The sequence below is a fragment of the Bacillus rossius genome, chromosome 1, assembly GCF_032445375.1.
Source record: "Bacillus rossius redtenbacheri isolate Brsri chromosome 1, Brsri_v3, whole genome shotgun sequence".
NCBI lineage: Eukaryota > Metazoa > Arthropoda > Insecta > Phasmatodea > Bacillidae > Bacillus > Bacillus rossius.
In genome coordinates, this window is record NC_086330.1 from 360,823,493 (window position 1) to 360,843,896 (window position 20,404).

Consider the following 20,404-nt stretch of genomic DNA (forward strand, 5'->3'; position numbering starts at 1 on the left):
CGCTCATCCACGAAGCCGTATTTAGTAATTGATAGTTTCAGATGTTATATATACCTTTATAAATATTTTGTTCATGGTAGGGGAATAATATTATTTCGTTTTAAAACCTCGATTTTATAACAAATACGCATCCCAAATACACCAAACTTATTTATAAGGTGTTACAATATTTTTTTAAAAAATTGTGCAAAAGATTCCGGTTGTAATTTGAATTATTATGTGTAACTGTAAAGCACCATTGTTGGTTCAAAACGTATTTGAATATTCAACATTACTTTTAAATAACCGTACCGATTGTGCTGAAAATCGGTGGACGATCGTTAAATTACATAATATTAATAATTCAAACGATGAAAATATGATTGAAAAGTCAAATCGATGGTCATTCCAATAGAGTGGAAGAGAGATGCCACGCATACGTACAATGAGCATGAAGAGAGATGCCACGCATGCGTACAATGAGCAAACAGGAACATCCGTAGTGGGACATCCGTAGTGGGACACTTTTTCGTGCGTGCAGCCGGCGTTCATCGATTTATTAGACGTTGTCACGTCAAAAAACATAGTCCAAAATGACACAAAAAGTATAAATAACAACTAATTTGTCAAAAAAATTTATTCAACTGGAATGACAATGTTAACATCCACCTGAAATTTAATAGAAGTAGGTAAGAATATATATATATATAGATAATCCCCGGCATACGTTGCAATGCCTCAATCAATTTTTTAATTTTTTAAACGTATACTAAGAATCTCTCTTTATCTCTCTAATTCTCTATCTCTCTATGTATATCTCTATAACTCTCTCTATCTTTCTATTTATATCTCAATCTCTCTATATATCTTTCTACATATATATATATCTATATATCTTTCTAGCGGACCCGACAGACATTGTCCTGCCCAAATGTACTTTTTGTGGGATATGGATATGGCGGTAAGTATTTCTACGCTGGACATTTTGTATCTTCTCATTATACATACCCCTCCTCTTGGGCGCGCCACTGCCGTTACCAAAAACCTTTCCCATGTTTACGCAGAAGGCAACAACAATGCAAAAGCCCGTTGCTATGGAGGCTAATTATCAACAATGCTTAGTTTTTTTGCTTTTAAAGCGTGTTTTTTTAGTTTTTTTCTTAACTCAGAATCAAGATAAAATATCCAATTGTGAATCTAAACCATCCTCGAATCCCCGTGAACTCACACAAAAAATTTCATCAAAATCGGTCCAGCCGTCTAGGAGGAGTTCAGTGACATACACACGCACACAAGAAATATATATATAAAGATATATATATATTCAGTATTTGGTTAAATGTACGCAATAGGTTTATCCAACCCGACTTGCTAGCCTTGGTCGGCAAATATGTTGGCTGTTTTCTCTGTTAGAACTCTGGGTATCTTGTGTATGGAGTAATGAATTCTTTCTTCACTTCTGCTAATGAAATTTTAATACCCACTTTTATACCCATGGGTATAATAGAATATAAAGCAGAAATTGGGCGTCGTGTGGGGCGGGCTTACAGGACAGCAAACCATAACAAAAACTGTTAGCATAACAATCATGTATCAACAATAGTATTGGTTGTGCACGCGCAGTTCATCTCCATAAATTAAGTTTGTACGCGACTATAATTTTTTTTTCTCCTCAGATCGTTTTTAGGTAGATTTTGCAGAGTGACTTACAGAAAATTTCACGATATTTTCTCCGATCTAGGTCCTATGAATTTCAGAATTTCTAATTGAGGTAAATATGAATGTCTATGTATTGTTGGATTGGATTTATATCCCATACATATTGTTGAGCCAACAATTAATTTGCAATTTATTGTTACATTGGATATTCTAGAAATATTCATAAGATTTTACATAGTTATTGAAACTTATGGAATTTTTCAGAAAGTTTATTTTTATATTGGTAGGCCGCACGGCGAAATCTACCTTTCCGACTGGCTGCCATCGGGGATTTTTCATTTATAATTATTGGATATATGATTTCACACTATTATGCACACAGACGCTTCATATCTAAAACAATAATGTTCAAACAAAAGGTTTTTAATTTTTTTAATAAGACATTTTTTTGTGACAGATATCTCAAAGAAAACAAAAACAGTAATCCGGCAGAATTCTATACGAGCCTCGTTGCCAAATTTAATGGACGCAAAATAATAAATTACCTACACACAGACACAGCGAGGCTATTTTCAGCGTAAATGTTAAATGGCAGGACACGATTCAAAAAAGGTTTAGCTTGTGAGAAGAGTCCTTTCAAAAAAATGTCAGGTATAAGCCCTGGTTCAATAAACAAGAAAGTAATTCGTAAAAAGATTCGACACGGCACAACTCGGTGTAAACTGGCTTACCAAGAAGATAGTCAGTTGAAACTAAAACGGCGTGAACTCCAATCGACTAAACCAAATGTTGACTATGGATCCTCATCAGGGCAAGTTACTGATGTACAAGGGTGTGATCTTCCTGAAAATGAACTATTAAGTAAGTGTGAACATTACATCGCGTCACTGCAAGTCACTTTGGAAGAAGGAAGGAATATTGTGGAACAAACAAATACGGATACAATTCCGCAAGGAAAGTCGTTCTGTGTGCGGTGGGCTAAAGTAACATTATTATTATTATTATTGAGAAATACCATTACGTATCTTCAATATTTTATTTTGGGAATATAAGTGGAATTCACTATGGAAATATGGGAAATATTATGGATATATTTAAATATATATTATATTACGGATATAGCTTATTTTAAGAATCATGCCAACCAATGACTATTATCGGCCAACTCTTATAACTGAACGTCAAAATGATCTAACACAAACATTACAAACTAAAGCAAATTATGGAAAACCCAGAACAAAACGAACTGGAATAGGTACTTCTTCATTGTGTACTTCAGCTGTATGTTGTGTATACATTCCAGAATAAAATAGTATGAACAATATGTAGGAGTTTAACCGCATTAGTACTATTATGCTAATGAACAGCTAGCATTCGCATTATTTACCTATATGCTCGTAATATTTTAAGTAATCATAGCGTAATGCGCGTCTGACAGCTGAAATTGAAATAAGAAAAGCCCCGGAAAAAAAGTTGAACCTTTTCCCAGCGATATTTTTGTTAAATCTCCAATACTGTTTTTTTATTATACGATTTTTTTTTGGTCGAAGACCTTACATCACCTAATGTTCCGAAATATTTTACAGAAAAAATATTCGATAACATTGAACTTAGCACATGGAACCATCTGTTGGTAAATCTAGGAAGTTCATACTACATGAATTCCCACCAAACCTCGATATAGGCTTACATAAGTGCCATCTAGCGACGGTTTTGTAAACTTTGCATTCAGAGGGAAAACATTTATTTAGGTACTGCTCCCTGCGGATGAAATATAAACTACAAGAACACTGTTTGAATCGATACATAATTGAAAAAACCTACATTTCCCAAAATAACCTAAACTTCGTTTACCCTAAAGTCATTTGCCCTACAGGCGTTTGCCCTAAAGGCATTTGCCCTACAGGCGTTTGCCCTACAGGCATTTGCCCTAAAGGCGTTTGCACAAAATGTTTGATAATCCCATTCGGACCAAGCTCCGGCATTTGCCCTAAAGGCATTTGCCCTAAAATAAGTTTTTCGACAGTCGTTTGCCCTACAGGCATTTGCCCTACACGCGTCTGCCCTAAAAGTTGGCGTGGTTTCGTTGATCCAAAACATAAGTGCTTGCCGGCGTTTGCCCTACAGTCGTTTGCACTAAACGGCATTTGCCCTAAAAACGTTTGCCCTACAGGCATTTGCCCTACATTTAGGGCAAACGCCTGTAGGGCAAACGATGTGTACCCTGTGTGTATATATATACATATATACACATACATATACAAATACTGAGTCTATATATATATATATATATATATATATATATATATATATATATATATAGAACTGAGAAGAACATATATCTGTTCAAAAATGTTTCATTACTTAAGAAGGCATTCAGATGATCGTAAGAAATTTTGAACACATATATATACCTATATATATATATACCTACACATATATATACCTATATATACCTATATATATATATATATATATATATATATATGAGCGAGTCTTTCAGTTCTTGCCAGTGATGTGTAAACAACATTGGGTAAAGAACAAATTCATGTGTTATTTATGTTGTTCATGTTGCAAATAAACTTATAATAACGAAACTCGGACACGAAATTTAACGCACAATTCTTTAAAAATAATGCCGAGCGTCACAAATGTACTGTTAAATAAGATATTCGCTTATCAAGTACCAACATTTCATGGACGCGGATCTCACACGTCGTTTCTGCACCCGCCTCTACAATTAGCTGCCCGAGAGCAGCGCAAAACAACGGGAAATTTTAAACTATTAGAAACGGTTCCCGTTGAAAAACAAACTTGAAAAAAATTCGAAACCCCGGCTTTGGAACTGATTTACGACAAGGAATTACCTCTGATTAAACGACTTTCTTTAATTTCTTTAAAATAATGCTGAGTGTGTTAAGTACACGCAAATAGTGTTTTATACTACATTCCTTGACGTGAATCACACGTTGTTTTCGCACCTGTCACTATAATTCAAAGCAGCTACATCGGCTATTGACACGTTTGATTAACAGACCGAAATTTTAAACTATATAATGAAACAGCTCCATTAAAAAAAACTTTTAAAAAAAACTTGAAAAAACTAAACCCTAGCTTTGTACAGAATTTTCTACGATGAATTTTATTAAAATATTGACCATCTTGTTAAAATTCAATGACCTGTTAATACTTTAAGTTTTACCTTTGACTTTGTGAACTTTAGTACGCGCCATTCGCCACAGATGGCAGCACAGAGGTTACACATTTCCGTTCCAAGCGACTTACATACGTTCAATTCACGAAATTACTTCTGCCGAATGCCGCATACCGAGAGATAAAATTTTACACTTAAAATAATAATAATAATAATAATAATAATAATAATAAGAGGTTTCAAGGCGGCGTGGTATTAACCGCGCCAATACTGAAGATTTAACCAACGTTTCGGTCGACAATGCAGTTGCCATAATCGGGATTAGTATCTTAACTGACTGTTACTCTGATGGCAGAGGAGAGGTAGAAATGACGCAGCAGTGATGCTATGGAATTCTCGTAACGATGCTTGTGTTTGTCTACTTATCAGTTTTCGTAAAGGTTTTACGATTGACGCTACCATATTTCTTTTATCTTATTTAAAGTATCTACAGTTTATTTATTCGTGTAGAAAATTGATTCGTGCAAATACATTTATTATAAGTATCATTCATTTTTATGTGAATAATGTGAAAGAAAATTTTAAAAGGGTGAATAGTTTTGTTTTAAGACTTCAGCTGTAAAAGCGTAATTTATTTTTGGTATGTGAACACTATGATTTGAAATATCAAAGGGACTTTGTGAGATAGACTTTATGAGTGTAATTTATGTTCGATTAAAAAGTTTTTTTTTCCATTTGTGATCATACCCGCATCCTTATTATTCTTAATAATTGTTCGATTAAAAATACTAATAATTTATTTATATCTATAATAAGTAAGAAGTTTCACTTCTGTCGCGCGTGAACTCCAAGGGTACACTTTTTCATAATTTTATTTACGGCTGGGAGAATTACAGAAATTTACTTCTGCAGTTATATTTTAAAATAGTTATAGATTTAAAATGTTTCTTCGTAAAGATCTGCCATCAAAGAAAAACCACAAGGTATATGTCCTTGACTTGTTCTTGTGGTGTGTCTACTAGGGAAATCTGGACGTATATATAATTTTATCATGTGTATCGCAGTATCAGCCAAACAGGTAAAGGACTTTTTTCTCGATAAGTTATTTTAATGCCAGCTGAAACTGTCAAGCTGAAAATTAAAAATTTTTCACTCAATTACAAATTTAGCAAATTTAGCAAATTATTTAAGTTGCTAATTTTTTTTTCGTAAATTTCTATCGTCTAGTTAAGTTATTTATTGAACCTTCATCAATAAAAATATTAATCAAGGTAAATATTAAATTGAAATTTATGAGTCCTTTAATCCCCAGAATGTTCTTTCGTGTACATACACACGAAACACTTTCAAAATGGCAACGTTTAAGTACTTTTAAGTATGCGAGAAGTACACCAAATTGGTTTTCTTTCATGACTGCAAACTCCACTTATAGACTGGATGGCCCTTCATGTTATCACTTTCAGGAAAGAACATGTGAGTCAGACGAATCGGACACGGCCTTAAGAGGGGTCAGCCCTCGCAACCTTTCAGTTTCCAATATTTTGATACCGCTTACAATAAAGCGTCGTTGCCAAATTTGGCTACTTGTTGAAGTCAACAATTATGAACTGGTGTGGTTATCATGATGGTTGTTATCGCGGCGCTTACAGACTAAAGCATGTTAGTAAATTTGTGGTTGCAACACGGTATAGAAGGTCTGAGAGTTATGATACATGCCTTGACGTGTCAAAAATTGGGATAAAATTTTCAAAATTAGAATTATAGAAAAAAGACGGAGGAATTCGAGATGGCTGGGCCTAATCCCCTTTAAGGCTACGCCTCACAAGACCCTTAGGTTATTTCATTTACTTGTAAATTAATTATATTATGTAATGAATTTTTCTGTTTATTTATTACTATAGCAGTTTTTTTCATTCGTTGTTCGGTCAAATAATTTCTCACCAGATTTTTACAAACCGTTATTTCCGAATTTTAAGTACAGTTCACGCAAGCATACATCCACTGGCGGATCAAAAAAAAAAGGGGGGGGGGGTCCATAGTGGAATGACCCCTCCTCCCAAGAACCTGAATAATTTTCATATTTTCTCCTAATTCCTTATCACAGTTTACCAAACTTACTCAATTGTTATTTTAGTACAGTATAATAGGTTATAGGTTATTTTTGAACGACAAATAAAATGTACTACAATTGTGTTTGTCCTTCCCTGACCGTCATTCTGTATTCGCCCTTGTTTACATCTACTAGATTATATTTGGTAAAGAAAGTTAAATCAGAGATGTAGTAAGGGATAGGTGTAACAATAGCAACGGGGATGAAACGAGACGGAGCCTCGAGCTGAGAGCTGGACCCACCTGTGTAGTACTCGTGTATGGAGGGCACGGCCTCGGCGAGGCAGTGCGCCGACGCGTTCAGCACCTCCGGCGCCGACGAGTTGCGCGCCGACAGCGGGGAGTGGTCCCGGGGCGCGAGGTGCTGGGCCACCACCACCACGTGCTGGTCCATCGTCGCCGGCCTCCTCGGAGTCGCCGCCGGCGCTGGAGGGAAGCCCCTGCTTCTGGAGAGTCCTAGCGGAGTCGTCGTCGATGCTGAGGAAGAGGTCTTCTGGAGTCCTACCGGAGTCGACGTCGATGTTGAGGAAGAAGTCTTCTAGAGTCCTAGCGGAGTCGACGTCGATGAAGGTGGTTGTCCTGAAAAGACGTGACGGGGTCGTCGTCGATGCTGAGGAAGAGGTCTTCTAGAGTCCTACCAGAGTCGACGTCGGTTAAGGTGGTTGTCCTGAATAGATCTTCGTCGGTGTAGAGGAAGAGGTCGTCTAGAGTCCTACCAGAGTCGACGTCGATGTTGAAGAAGGGGTCTTCTAGAGTCCTACCAGAGTCGACGTCGATGTTAAAGAAGGGGTCTTCTAGAGTCCAACCAGAGTCGACGTCGATGCTGAAGAAGAGGTTTTCTAGAGACCTACCAGAGTCGACGTCGATGTTGAAGAAGAGGTTTTCTAGAGTCCTACCGGAGTCGACGGCGATGCTGAGGAAGAGGTCTTCTAGAGTCCTAGCGGAGTCGACGTCGATGAAGAGACGTGACGGGGTCGTCGTCGACGTCGCGAGGGTGTCCCGGACAGTCCTCCCGGAGTAGCGAAGGCCTCTCAGCCGAGGATGATCGAACCCAAAACCCGCCGCCACATGGTCGTCGCCTTCCGCCGCCTCGCCGTGGTGAGAGAGGTCGCACGACGGAGGAACCCGATTTCACTCGGCTCGCGTCGGTCCGGCGGGCCGGCCTGCACTGCCGCCGCGAGCCGGGAGATAGCGGCGCGACCTGCCGGGAGGGGGGTGAACTTCCCCCGTAGCCGACGACGTTATCTAACAGCCCCCCTCTCGCTCCGCCAGGGCGTCTCCCCGGGCACGACCTGCTTCTTCAGGGGGGGAAACCTCACAGGCGTTTCTTGCCCGAACACCTCTCGACGGATCGGCGAGCAGCGAATGGTTTGAAAGACAAAAAAAAAAAAAAAAAACTCCGTATCTTTTCGCCCCGTAGTTGTCAGTTCACGGTCGCTTGCGGGCGATCCGAGACGCTCCGACAGCTTCGTGGGACAAAAAAAAAAGGGGGGAATTTTTTGTTTCGCGCGAAAACTCGGGAGTACCTACTTGGCGCTCGGATGGACTTCAACACTTCATATATATATATATATATATATATATATATATATATATATATATATTAGAATACGCATAGAGATTTTCGTGGAATCGTTATTAATAATGGAATACCACCGTGACTCTCAGAGACGATGAAGATTTTTTTACGCCTATGGCGTTTTATGACTTGGAACGACATAGCTTCCCAATATATATTTTCCGCGGTTGGTTTTACGATTTTTATTTCGGTCCGAATAATATAGTTTTTCTTTTGTCACCATTGGGAATGATTAAAACTGAATTTTTCAATAGTTTGACGTAACTGCATTCAATAATATCAATACTATATTGTAACAACATTAACTTTCAGAAACTTTCTAGGAATTATACGAAACCATAAAATGTAGTGCATTAATATGAGCCTTTATTTTCTGTGTTGCCATAAATGGGTACTGCATAAAATTTATCTTCTATAGTACCATTTTTTTAAATACTTCTGGCTAAAAAAAATTCAAGTATTTTGGGAGAGGAATTTCAGTGTAGTCCAATAGTCCGTCAACCACGAGTTACACTTCGTGTTTTTACGGCTGTTAAGGTCCACAAGTTTCATGTTCACGCAGGTCTTTATCGGGCGAACTTTATCTCGATGTTTGCAGATCGGATAAGTTGTTATCGGGAGGAATGAGTGATTCACGCCCAACGTGTCAGCTGTTTTGAATGCTGCATTAATTTCTACTTACTGCAGAGCTCAAACCATTAGGCCCAAATACGTTAAAAATATAAACATAATTTGTTTACTGTGCGATAATCATCACAAGAACACTTTCTTTTGAGGAGAAAATCAAATTTAAATCAAAATTTCGTATATTTTCCATCGCTATTTTGCACTATACGTCATAGAAAAAAAACTGACTAAAAAGACGAATACACAAACACACAGAAAACAAACTAAAATCCCGATGTCAAATCTTTGACATACATTACAGTAAAACAATCTTCCTTCATTGCAAGAATAATTCAAATAACATATAAATTGAAATTGTTGTTACTAAATAATCTAGAGCTATGAATGTTGAACCGTACACTGGCAACGGGTTTCAACCTGTAAAGAAATTGCGTAATTTTTACAAAGAAAATCCTTGGAAACTCAGTTGCCAACGATAATACTTGTGAAACTACCAGGCAGAGTTTTGCTCAATTTGTAATTTTACAAAGCTCTGCCTTGAAATTTTACAAGTGATATCGTTGGCAACTGGGTTTCCAAGGACTATTCTCGTAAAAATACAAAAAAATAATGCAGGGAATGACAGCGCCAGTGCTAATCTGGAAACTTAATTTCGCAACTTAATAAAAAAAATCTTCTATTATTTTTTAATAGCACGCTCCGCAATCCTATCATGCTAACTGTAGTTTCCAGATCAGGATTCCATGAACCGTACGTACGAAGACAAATTCCTTACAGAGTTAAAGTTGGATTTAAAAGTTCACTAAGAAATCGTTATAATGGCGGTGGCCATCGAGAAAAACTGAGGGCCCAGGAGCAAATAATTTGGTCATTCTCATTATTTAATGTAAAATTTTTCAGACCCCACAATTCAGTACTCGCCAGTGATGTGTAATATTTAACCTAGGTAACGAGCAAATTGTGTTTTCATGTTGTAAATAAACTTATGAGAAACTATTACACGAAATGTTTAAAATGATTCCGAGAGTGATAAATACAAGAAAGCAAAATGTGTTTTCAACTACATTTCTGGACGCGAATCACACGTAGTTCCGCACCCTCCGCTAGAATTCGCTGCCGGAGCAGCTACGTCGACTATCGAATCATTCGAATTGCAGAGCGAAAGGTTAAACTATATAATGAAAAGGCTCCAATATAAGCGAAAAATACTTTGAAAAACACCGCATGGATCGTCTACGTAACACGTTTCTTATTTTGTCAATGACATTCAGACACCTTATCTGATAATACTCCCACCGTACACGAAAAAAAAAAAAAAAATCCGATAAATTTCTGGCAATGTTAAGTGGCGTTATCAGAACGCAGGGAATTTGTATTGACCAAGCTGTGTAGCCATGTAAGAGATTGCAGTTTAAGTTTAAGTCCATATTTAAAAATAGGACGCGTAACTGCTACGCAACACAACACAATTTTCATTCAACTGACAAGCCGACCTTTCATTCTATGTGCCATTATTTTTAAGTGATTTTTATTGAGATGTTAGCCCTTATAACAGCTTCTGATAGTTTGTAGTTTCGATATATATATATATATTTCGTATAAAAGTGCTCTGGAGGACTCAACCGAATTTTTTCATTTCTGTCTCATTTTTTTAACGAAAAGTTGCTTATACATTTTACATAACTAAAACTATAACTAACCGAACGGAAAAAAGCCAAAGATAAGAGACTTTTTTTCTACATCAACCAGATTAAGAATCACAGTTCATAAACACATACCTATAATTAATTTGCAAAAGTTAAGTCGTCTTTAACTCAAGATACGTAATCTCCCCCCCCCCTGGATGATCTAAATAAATAAGTTAGCCGTCTCATTATATTAGTTTAGACTTTAAGCTGAAGATTAAAATTAGCTATGTCGTTGAATTTTAGGTACAATTATTATACCTAGTCCTCGACATTACAGACAAATTTTGTCTCCCCCTCCCCCCAAATGCACATTATAATGTATTGGTTATAAACGCCACCCATAAGGCAGAGAATGAAAATTTTTTAACACGTCAAGGTAACACGTTCCAGTATTAAAATATAAAACAATAAAATTTAAAAAATATATAAATCATTGTTTATACTTAAAAAAATTTATACTCAAGGAGTTTTTAGTGAATACATTGGTAAAATTATATAGGTAAGAGTTGTATAAATTGTTTATCAGATTTAACAATATATATAATATTTTTTTTCACTTAGTGAATATTGAAGGCAAGTAGCCATGCCATGTCTCCATCCACGGGTTTCTACGGAGCGAACGGGACGTATTATGACATGTAGGCTCACTTCGTTGTTTTCTTCCGCCCGTGCTGGCTGGCAATGCGGGCAGGAAACAGCTTCATGCGCGCGCAGATTGCCAGAGCCCATGCCTACACGCTCTTCCGGTCCTGGCGCGGTGCCTCCCCCAAGACAGTCGGGGCGTGATCAGACTGTCTGGCGAGACCACGTCTGCTCGGCGGTGAAACGTCCAGTTCGACATTCGGTTGGCGTGGAAGCAAACTTATCCAACTCCAAGGCACGGGACGCAATTCTTAGGCCGGGTTTGTCAACAGCGCAAGGAGCGCAACGCAGAAACCCGCAACCCACGCAAGGAAATCTCTAAGGGGGACGCACCACAACGCCGAACGTACAATAGCGCCGAAAACCATAACGCCGAATGCCAAATTGACCACAACGCCGACAGCTAGAAAACTGCTGTGTACCACAACGCCGAATTACCACAACGCCGAAATACATTAACCCCGAAAAATGTCATCGCAGGACTGCCACAAAGGTTAGGTTAGGTAAGGCTAGCACACAAATTCATTCAGTTGTTTTTCATTTTGCTCCTGTGGCCCCCTCTCCCCGCAGCAACATTTTTCGGCGTTACTGTATTTCGGCGTTGTGGTACACCGCAGTTTTCTAGCTGTCGGCGTTGCGGTCAATTTGGCATTCGGTGTTATTGTACGTTCGGCGTTGTGGTATTTCAGCGTTGTGGTAACGACCCAAATCTAAGGACGTGCTAGTTTGGACATCAAAAATATCCCGGTAACAGTTGATGCCTTATGACATCATCACGTCTTGCTCTAGAGCACGCGCAGTCGATGTCGTCGGATTGGCAGGAAGTACAGAGACGTTGCCTGAACGGAATGGCAGTTTTCCTGTTTTTTCCCCCTAACCTAACTTAAACAAAGTGTATTTGGGAGGGGTTCGGGATAGGGAGGGACCTAGGTGCGCCTATACGCCTGGTCATGCCTGGGATTAGCCACGCAGGGAGAGGGTCGCATGCATCATGTGCTAGGAGGGGATTGGCCAGCCATGGCGGTGATTGATGCCATGACTAATTTCCCTCACTGTTAATTCTAGACTATAACTAGAGATAGGATGGGTCCAGGTAAAAACCTACATAGACAAAGGGAAAACCCTGGACACAGACATGCAGGGTGCAAGTTTGCATGCACTAGATGTAGGAAAATACAGGAGACAAGAGGATGGTCTGGATGAAGAGTTGGACAGAGTAGAAAAAAAAGAGTCTACCATGTGGCGGTTCTGCACTTGGACTTGTAGTCCGCTTTGTATTTTATCCAGTGCTGGATTTGTGACCAGGGGCGCAAGAGCGTATTCCCAAAACGTTCGGGTAAGGTAGCATATAAGCACTGCCTTGCTAGAATACAACCGTAACCTAACTCGCTGGCCGTATTCCAGAACGTGTCCAAACCGAACCCCAGCAAGGAAACACATGGGCAAACGTTTTTAACAAACGGCGCCCTGCGCGAGGCTGGAAACTGGTTTCAACGCATTCTAGCGGACGTTTCGCAACCATCGATTCAATTGTTACGGCAAAAATACTAGAGATAGCAGCACCATCGCACAAAAATAGAATGACCTTTATAATTTTTAATTTACGTTTCGAGTTGCGATTATTTCTTGTTATGACCATTGAAGTGCACAGAATGTATTCCAGGAAAGTTAGCTATCATAAAGTTTCATTTGGCACACCAACACGCTTGGTACGTCTCCCGATTATCACAAAAATGACTACATACGAGTTAATGGCGCCAAAGCGGGTTCTCCATCTGGACGAAATCAACGAAAAAAGTGAGCTCTGCGCATGCGCGGAATTTGGCCAAGAGATAGGACACCAAAATTCGTTCCCTCACAATAAGGGATTGGCCATGTCTTATCGTGCACACAGAAATATAGCTCTGTCCTCCGAGGGTATATATAAAAAGCATGCAAGTTGCAAGAGTAATATATACCTTAAAATTTCTACCTGGGCTTCTTTTCATAATTCATATTTATCTCAAAAACAAAAGATATCGTCATTAATTTGTTTTTAAAGTGTTAATTTCTTTGACTGTTTGAAAGTTTAACAAGTGTGCACATGATGTGCATAATAAAAAGAACATTGTGGGTTTACATCAGCATAACTTTTGCGTCTTTAAAAAATATTCGGAACACACCTTTTCAAATATGGCCATCAAAAAGCAAGAAAGTTTGAATTTGAATAATACTTGCGTTGCGTTATTGTGTCACCTTGCGTAGTTTATAAACTACTCTAAGATGTGTTTGCTGAACATTTTGCGTCATGCGTTCTTGGGTACTTTATACACTAGTCCTTAGGCCAGGTTCATAAACTACGCAAGACGCAAGAACGCAGTGGAAGCATCGGCCAACTTTCAAATTCTTGCGTTTCCACTTACCATGTTTTAAATGAAGTGTTCAGAAAACGTATGAATTCGCAGACGTAATATTTATATAAAGAAGGCTACGAAACTATCTTTATCATACGTATCACGTTTTCACTTATTGAACTTTAGCGCAGTGAAGGCAATCAACGCTTTAAACTCAAATTATTTTCAATTTCACGTGTTTTCAAGATAATTCACATTTATCACAATAATCCTACAAGAGAATTAAGTTTTATAGTGGTTTTAAATTATCTATAGTCGTAGAGTTGAAGTCTTGTGCCTTTTGTGCTTTATAAACGATTTTCTTTTTCTTGCGTTAGTTGCGTATTGCGTTCTTGCGAAGTTCATAAACCTGGCCTTAGCGTTAGCAGACGTACTCTTTTATATTGGATTATTCTCGTTTTGTAGCCTCGTTAACAGCCCAGGAGGATTTTCCAACAAACTGGAAAATGTATGATGTACCTACTTATCTTTCAAAGAAGTGGTGGAAACGTAAAACGTGTCCGAAACAGATATTTTGAGAGCAGTTTACCGTGACAGATGTGATACAGATGCATTCAAGTGTCGGTTGATTAAGAATATGTCTGCGTTGCTTGCAAGTCATTTGGTTTGCATTACCTCACAGTTGTTTACTGCTTTTATTCAATCTTTATTTGTATACCTACGTTATTTACTTCATTGAACAATTTGAATTAATACCAGTCTATGACTGTTTACCTTTTCATTAATACGCGAAGATAATTTATGTATATAATAAAATACTTAACATAACATTGAACTATTAAATATGTTCTGTAATATATATATATATACACATATTATTGCGGGTTTCACACTCCTTGTTTCACATATATTTTATTTCTATGTACCTCATACCATTCATGTAGACTATGCTATTAGGCTGGAAATAAAACGCAAATATTCTTCAATAACACGTACATATTTTAAAATAAAACATTTTACAGATTACGTGACACATTCAATCGTTTTAGTTTTCTAATACTGTAATCCTGATTATTGAAGGTGATGAGTAAAAAAACTTAATGAAAAAAAAAGTTTACAATACATTTGGCAACATAGGTCACCCTTCCCCTTTTAAAAGAAACTCGTTATTTAGCTTGAAATAACGAATGTATGGCTTTATTTATGGCCACTGACTATGAAGCATTATAGAGAAAGTAGCTTTGAGTAGTAGTCCTCTTTGAAAAAAATCATAAGCAGTATTAAGTGTAACCTTGTATTTCAAAATTTCTCCTGAACATCATCAGATAACCAAAAAAAAAGGGAATTAAAGCATCATTTTTTAAAAAATTTTCCGGGGAAGGAACAGCGGGCCAGCCGCTCTTCTGTACCCCAAAAAAAAAAAGGGGGGGTTCCATTCCATACCAATCCCCCCAGACCACCGAAAACATCCCTATCAAAAATCTATTCTTGTTATAGCTTCATTTAACCCGCTCTCCCACAAACCCTGGCTATATCCATGTTTTTAAGTACAACTCAATACTTTGTTAAGAAATTTTGCATTTAAAAACACTTTACGAAGTGATGCAACCAAATTTCCGAAAAAGTTTGTTGCACACGCTTTGATTTTATTTCCTCCTCTTCAACGTACCTATGTATTGTTCTTATCATAAACTCTCATAACAGTTTTAACCTGAATGTTTAAGTGAAATAAAATAAACATTTTAAATTATTAATCATGCCACATAAATTGCAGGAACCAATAAAAATTGATCAAAATATTTGCGAATGCAGAAAATGTATTACAAGACACAACTACCAACTTAATTATTTTGCGAGAATTAGGAATACGATATTATGTAGGTTTTGACAAATTAAAATTCTGGAACAAGCATCTAATTTTGACTAGGTATATAAGACTCATTGCAGTGGCTTTTTTTTTTAAGTTGAAATGATAAACTTTTTTTTTTTAATCGTCCCACAAGTTTGGAAAATGTCACAGTAACAGTGTCGAGGTGCAGATAATGCCTGTCAAGTTGGCAACAGAATCTATCTACCAACGAAGGTTTCTCTTTAAACAGAATTCCCCGCAATTGCTTCGTGCAAAACCTGGAAATCTCCGCAGCGGCGTGCTAGCAACGAAAACCGAAGCGGTTTTTTGCCCGAGAAAAAAAAATTAGCTAAAATCCCGGAACCGTTGCGGTTACAGAAGCTTTTCATTTTTTTTATATTTTATTTTCTGTGACCAAAGGTGTAGGAGTCGACAGCCAATGGGAAGGCGGTTTTCCCCCCACCACTTGCTCTTTTTTTTTTTGTCACACAGCGCCCGAACTCAGTGATCGGAGTTAGGCCATGTTTATAAAAACCTTCGCAAGAGCCGCACAAAGCAAGCACGCAACTCCAAACCCACACGGGAAAACCACGGTGGTCATACATAGAGCACGAAAATCGCAAGACATCGCCAACGAAATTGTAAAACTCCAGAAAGCAAGTTCATCATAAAAATAAATTAATGACATTCTCAAAATGTTATTCAAATGTGTTACTGCTTTAACTGTGCAAAAGTTTAATAAGTGAAAACGCGATATATTTAATGAAAAAAATGGTCGACTTATTCACACATAACTTCTCTATCAAAGTTTTCAGAACACTTCCCGTCTAATATAGAAAGCGGAAACGCAACCTGAAACACAAGAAGTTTAGAGTTGAACAATTCCTTAATTGCTTTCATCTTTTTCTTTTTTTGCGTAATTTATAAACGAGATTTCTGAAATGCTGTGTTAATTAACTTGTTGCGTGTAGCGCTTATTGCGTATATTTTATAAACCAGACCTTACAAGAAAAACAACGCCATACGAGATAATCGATTGTTTCTTAAGGGAATTACTAAGCTTGGGAAACATAGATTTTGATGAGCTTCACGTACGTTGCATTGCAACATCGTCACAATACAAGGTCCAAAGAATATTATTGTACATGACGAACAGAGGTTTCCGATATACTTAGGATAAAGTGATAGTGCCCAATTTAAGTAATCTCTGAAGCACGCAAATCCCGACGCAAATAAATAAATTTCCTAACCTATCACGTTCGACATATCTGTGACGGTTAGCGCGTTTTGTAGGTGCGACGGACTTTCCCATTAAAAATATTTTTTTCTGTTCCCACCTCATCGCAGGCGCAAAGTTTCTGAAATGAGCGTCAAAATTTTGTTTTATAATAATGGTAGAGCTGGAGAATTGGGTAATAAACTTATTTTTCGTGTTATCGAAATTTGGTTTTATAAATTGGTTTGCGAAATAGTTCAAACACTTTCACGTACGACGATTTATCGAAACGAAGATATATTCCGAAATATCCCATTTCGGTTGCTCTTCTGACCTTATATATTCAAATATTACCTTTATAATTTGACACTCGTAGTTAAGTTTTCAAAAGGTTTCAGTATTAGGTAGGTTGATAGCTCCGCTGACGTATGCTGTATCTGAAATCGTTGAAACAAAATATCTTCTATAATATTTTCGATGTGCGATTTAATATTAGTCAACGACAGTTACTTATCACAATATTTGCAGAAGATGTATCTTCTTGAAAAATTTCTAATAGATTATCAATCTTGAGTTTATACGTATTTCGTCGATTGTACCATAAAATTACGTCACATCTATTCCATATCATGTCAGAATTCAACTGCCAAAAGTTCCAAACGAAAACCGAATCGTCCGTTGCTAAAAGTGACTCTTCTATGTTCATATCTTGAAATAAAATCGAAATCCGGGTGAACCGATCCGCTGCAATTAAAGTGAATTAACCAATCAAGGTTTGGCACATTACATCACCACACTACATATTTTTGATTGAAAATAATTAATACAACAAATTTCAGATTACTTAAATAATGTGAATACTTGCTTCAGTTCTTTAGATACCGCCCATATCAACTGTTAGTCCACCAAACTTGTAATACCTAGACGTTAAAATCCACAAACTCGTGAAAAAACATTTTTTAAAATAAATGCTGATTGTAGTTATAATAATATTGAATTTATACGGAAAGTTATAATTAAAAAAAATGCCATGTAAAGTAATATAATAAATAAATGCACTTATACTACAGATATTTTGAATATTAAAATAAATTTGGCCAAATTACATGTTATTCTTGTTCTTTGCTGGGAAGGCTGAACTTCTGCCTTCATTATACGTATATATACTATGGAACTAGTTATACTTCGTAGTATAGTAGGAAATTTTTTTGAATATATGTATTTACAATTACTTACATGTCGAAACTGTCCAATACTTTTAATGCAAACATTACAAAAGGGGCCGAAGAAATTAAGAATCTCTCCCCCCCCCCCCCCAAAAAAAAACACTCAAATGTTTTCTTATGTAAGGAGCTTCCCCCCTTCCTTCCCGGGAAATTCCTTTCCATAATTTTCCGGTGGCTCTCTGAAGAGTATTTCTTCCGGTCAACAGCGCGCGCTTTCTAGCCAGATATCCCTCCCGCCTCAAGGGGGTACCCGCTGGGTGAGAAGTGTTCGATTAATTGGCCATTTTTCTTTCGACCACCCATCGGCATCAGTTCTCGCACGGGGCTTAGAATCGAATGACTCGTGTGGCACCGGCTGTACACGCTAAATCCTACAGAACCCGAGAAGTACTCCAAGGCCTCAGTAGCAATTAACAATGAGCACAGTTATTAAAGTTCAGCGTCATCGTGTTAAAGTGTTAGGGTGGTAAAAATTTTTTTTTGTTTCGAACCACTATGATGCTGGAAAATTGCCTACTACTTATGATAAGAAGAAAAACAGGGGTTTAATATAATTAAGAATCGGCTGTCCTCTTGCTGTTAGCTCTCGGTAAACGGCATTTGGTAGGAGTAATTTCGTCAATGTAACGGAAGTCACGTTCAACGGAAATGCGTAATCACGGTGCTGCCATCTGTGACGGGTGCCGCAAACCAAAATTCACAAAGACAAAGGAAAATGTTACAGTATTAACGGCTGACTGAATTTTAACAAGATATGCCGTATTTTAAAGAAAATTCCTTGTAGAAAATCAGGTCCAAAGTCGGGATTTAGAATTTTTCAAGTCTTTTTCGCTTTAACCGGAGCCGTTTCGTTATATAGTTTAAAATTTCGGCCAGCTAATTAAATGATTCGATAGCCGACGTAGCTGCTCCGGCAGCGAATTCCAGCGGCGGGTGCGGAAACTACGTGTGAATCGCGTCACGAAATACAGCTGAAAACACAATTTGCGTGCACTTATCACGTTCAGCATTATTTCAAAGAATTATGCGTCAAATTTTGTTTACAAGTTTCGTATTATAAATGTATTTGCGACATGAGAACACACGAATTTCCTCGTTACCGAGGTTAGATGTTGCACAACTCTGGAGAGCACTGAAAGACTCGCTAAAAAAAAAAAATGTTATCCTATGGCTTAAAAATTTTACAATAACACTGTGTAGTTTGTTATGCTTATTTTGTGGTTTTTTCAATACATTTAATTGAATAAAAAACATAATTAAATAATTAAACTTTTTCCGTTTGTACGATTGGCACTAAATAAAACTGTAATTTACCAAATTTTTTGAGAAAAAAAAATTGTACCATAAACTACGAATCACCTACACAAATAACTGTAACGTCAGTCGCTTGTAATACTGTTGCGAAAGCCAGCGATGAGTCGGGCCGGCCAGACTGCGGGAAGGGGGAGATGCAGGCAGCGCCCGCGCCCCTCTGCGACAGCGGCGCCTCTGGAGGGTTCGGCACGTCCCCAGAGCCGCGTCTGCGCGAACTGGCGTAACTAGGACACCGTCGTTCTCGGAGCTTCGAGCGGCGGGTCGGGGATTCCGATGACGCGACACTTCGAAGGGCTGAGAAACCGTTCCAGGGCGGGGATAAGAGCTGTATGAACTGAGTCTCTTGCACGCGAGGGCAATGAAGTGGAGAGAGAGAGAGAGAGAGAGAGAGTGTGTGATCCCTTGGCGAGCGATAGCGGGCGACGAGAAACGGGCTTCGTGTGCGGAGATCGGATCTTCGAGGATTGGTGCATCGGGGGACGGTGTCGTGGCTCGGACGAATGAGCAGTACGAGGCTGTGTGTCTGGACAGAAGTGCGCGGTAAGAGACGAGCTGTAGGAAGAGCCACTGTCGAGCCGAGTTGTAAATTTGCAGTGTGAATTATGAAAGTGTGATTAATTTGTGAACAAACTTTTTTAAATTGTGGTAATATAACGAATAGTGTAAATATTAGGTAAACAAATTAAACTGTTTTTTTTTCACTCGTAACAATAATTAATATTGCTTAGAAATATTACGGGAGGACGGGGAAGGATGGTTAAGAGCAATCGCTCTGAGTACCCCTACTATCCTACAGGACAGCAACAGACTACCAAAAGTGCAACAAAATTACGAATTGTGAGTCATATTACGCTGCAATACATATTATTATTTTTATTATTATAATAAACTGTCAAACAGTTGTACCAATAAAATCACAACTTAAAAACCCCTTCACCGGAAATCATAATCCAAGCAACAAATAACTGTTGGTGTTTTTTTTTCTAACACCTTGAAGGACGTGTTCAAACATAAAAATATAAAAATATA

At 37.9% G+C, this 20,404-nt stretch overlaps 1 protein-coding gene across 1 annotated transcript in view; it reads right to left on the reverse strand.

The window, feature by feature from the left end:
• LOC134528293 (organic solute transporter alpha-like protein) overlaps positions 1-8,071 on the reverse strand; it is an 80,884-nt gene extending 72,813 nt beyond the window's left edge. The window contains exon 1 of the mRNA XM_063361788.1: positions 7,145-8,071. Coding sequence (XP_063217858.1) covers positions 7,145-7,295 — 151 coding nt within the window. The 5' untranslated portion in view covers positions 7,296-8,071. The remainder of the gene's footprint in view (positions 1-7,144) is intronic.
• Between the last annotated feature and the right edge of the window lie 12,333 nt (positions 8,072-20,404).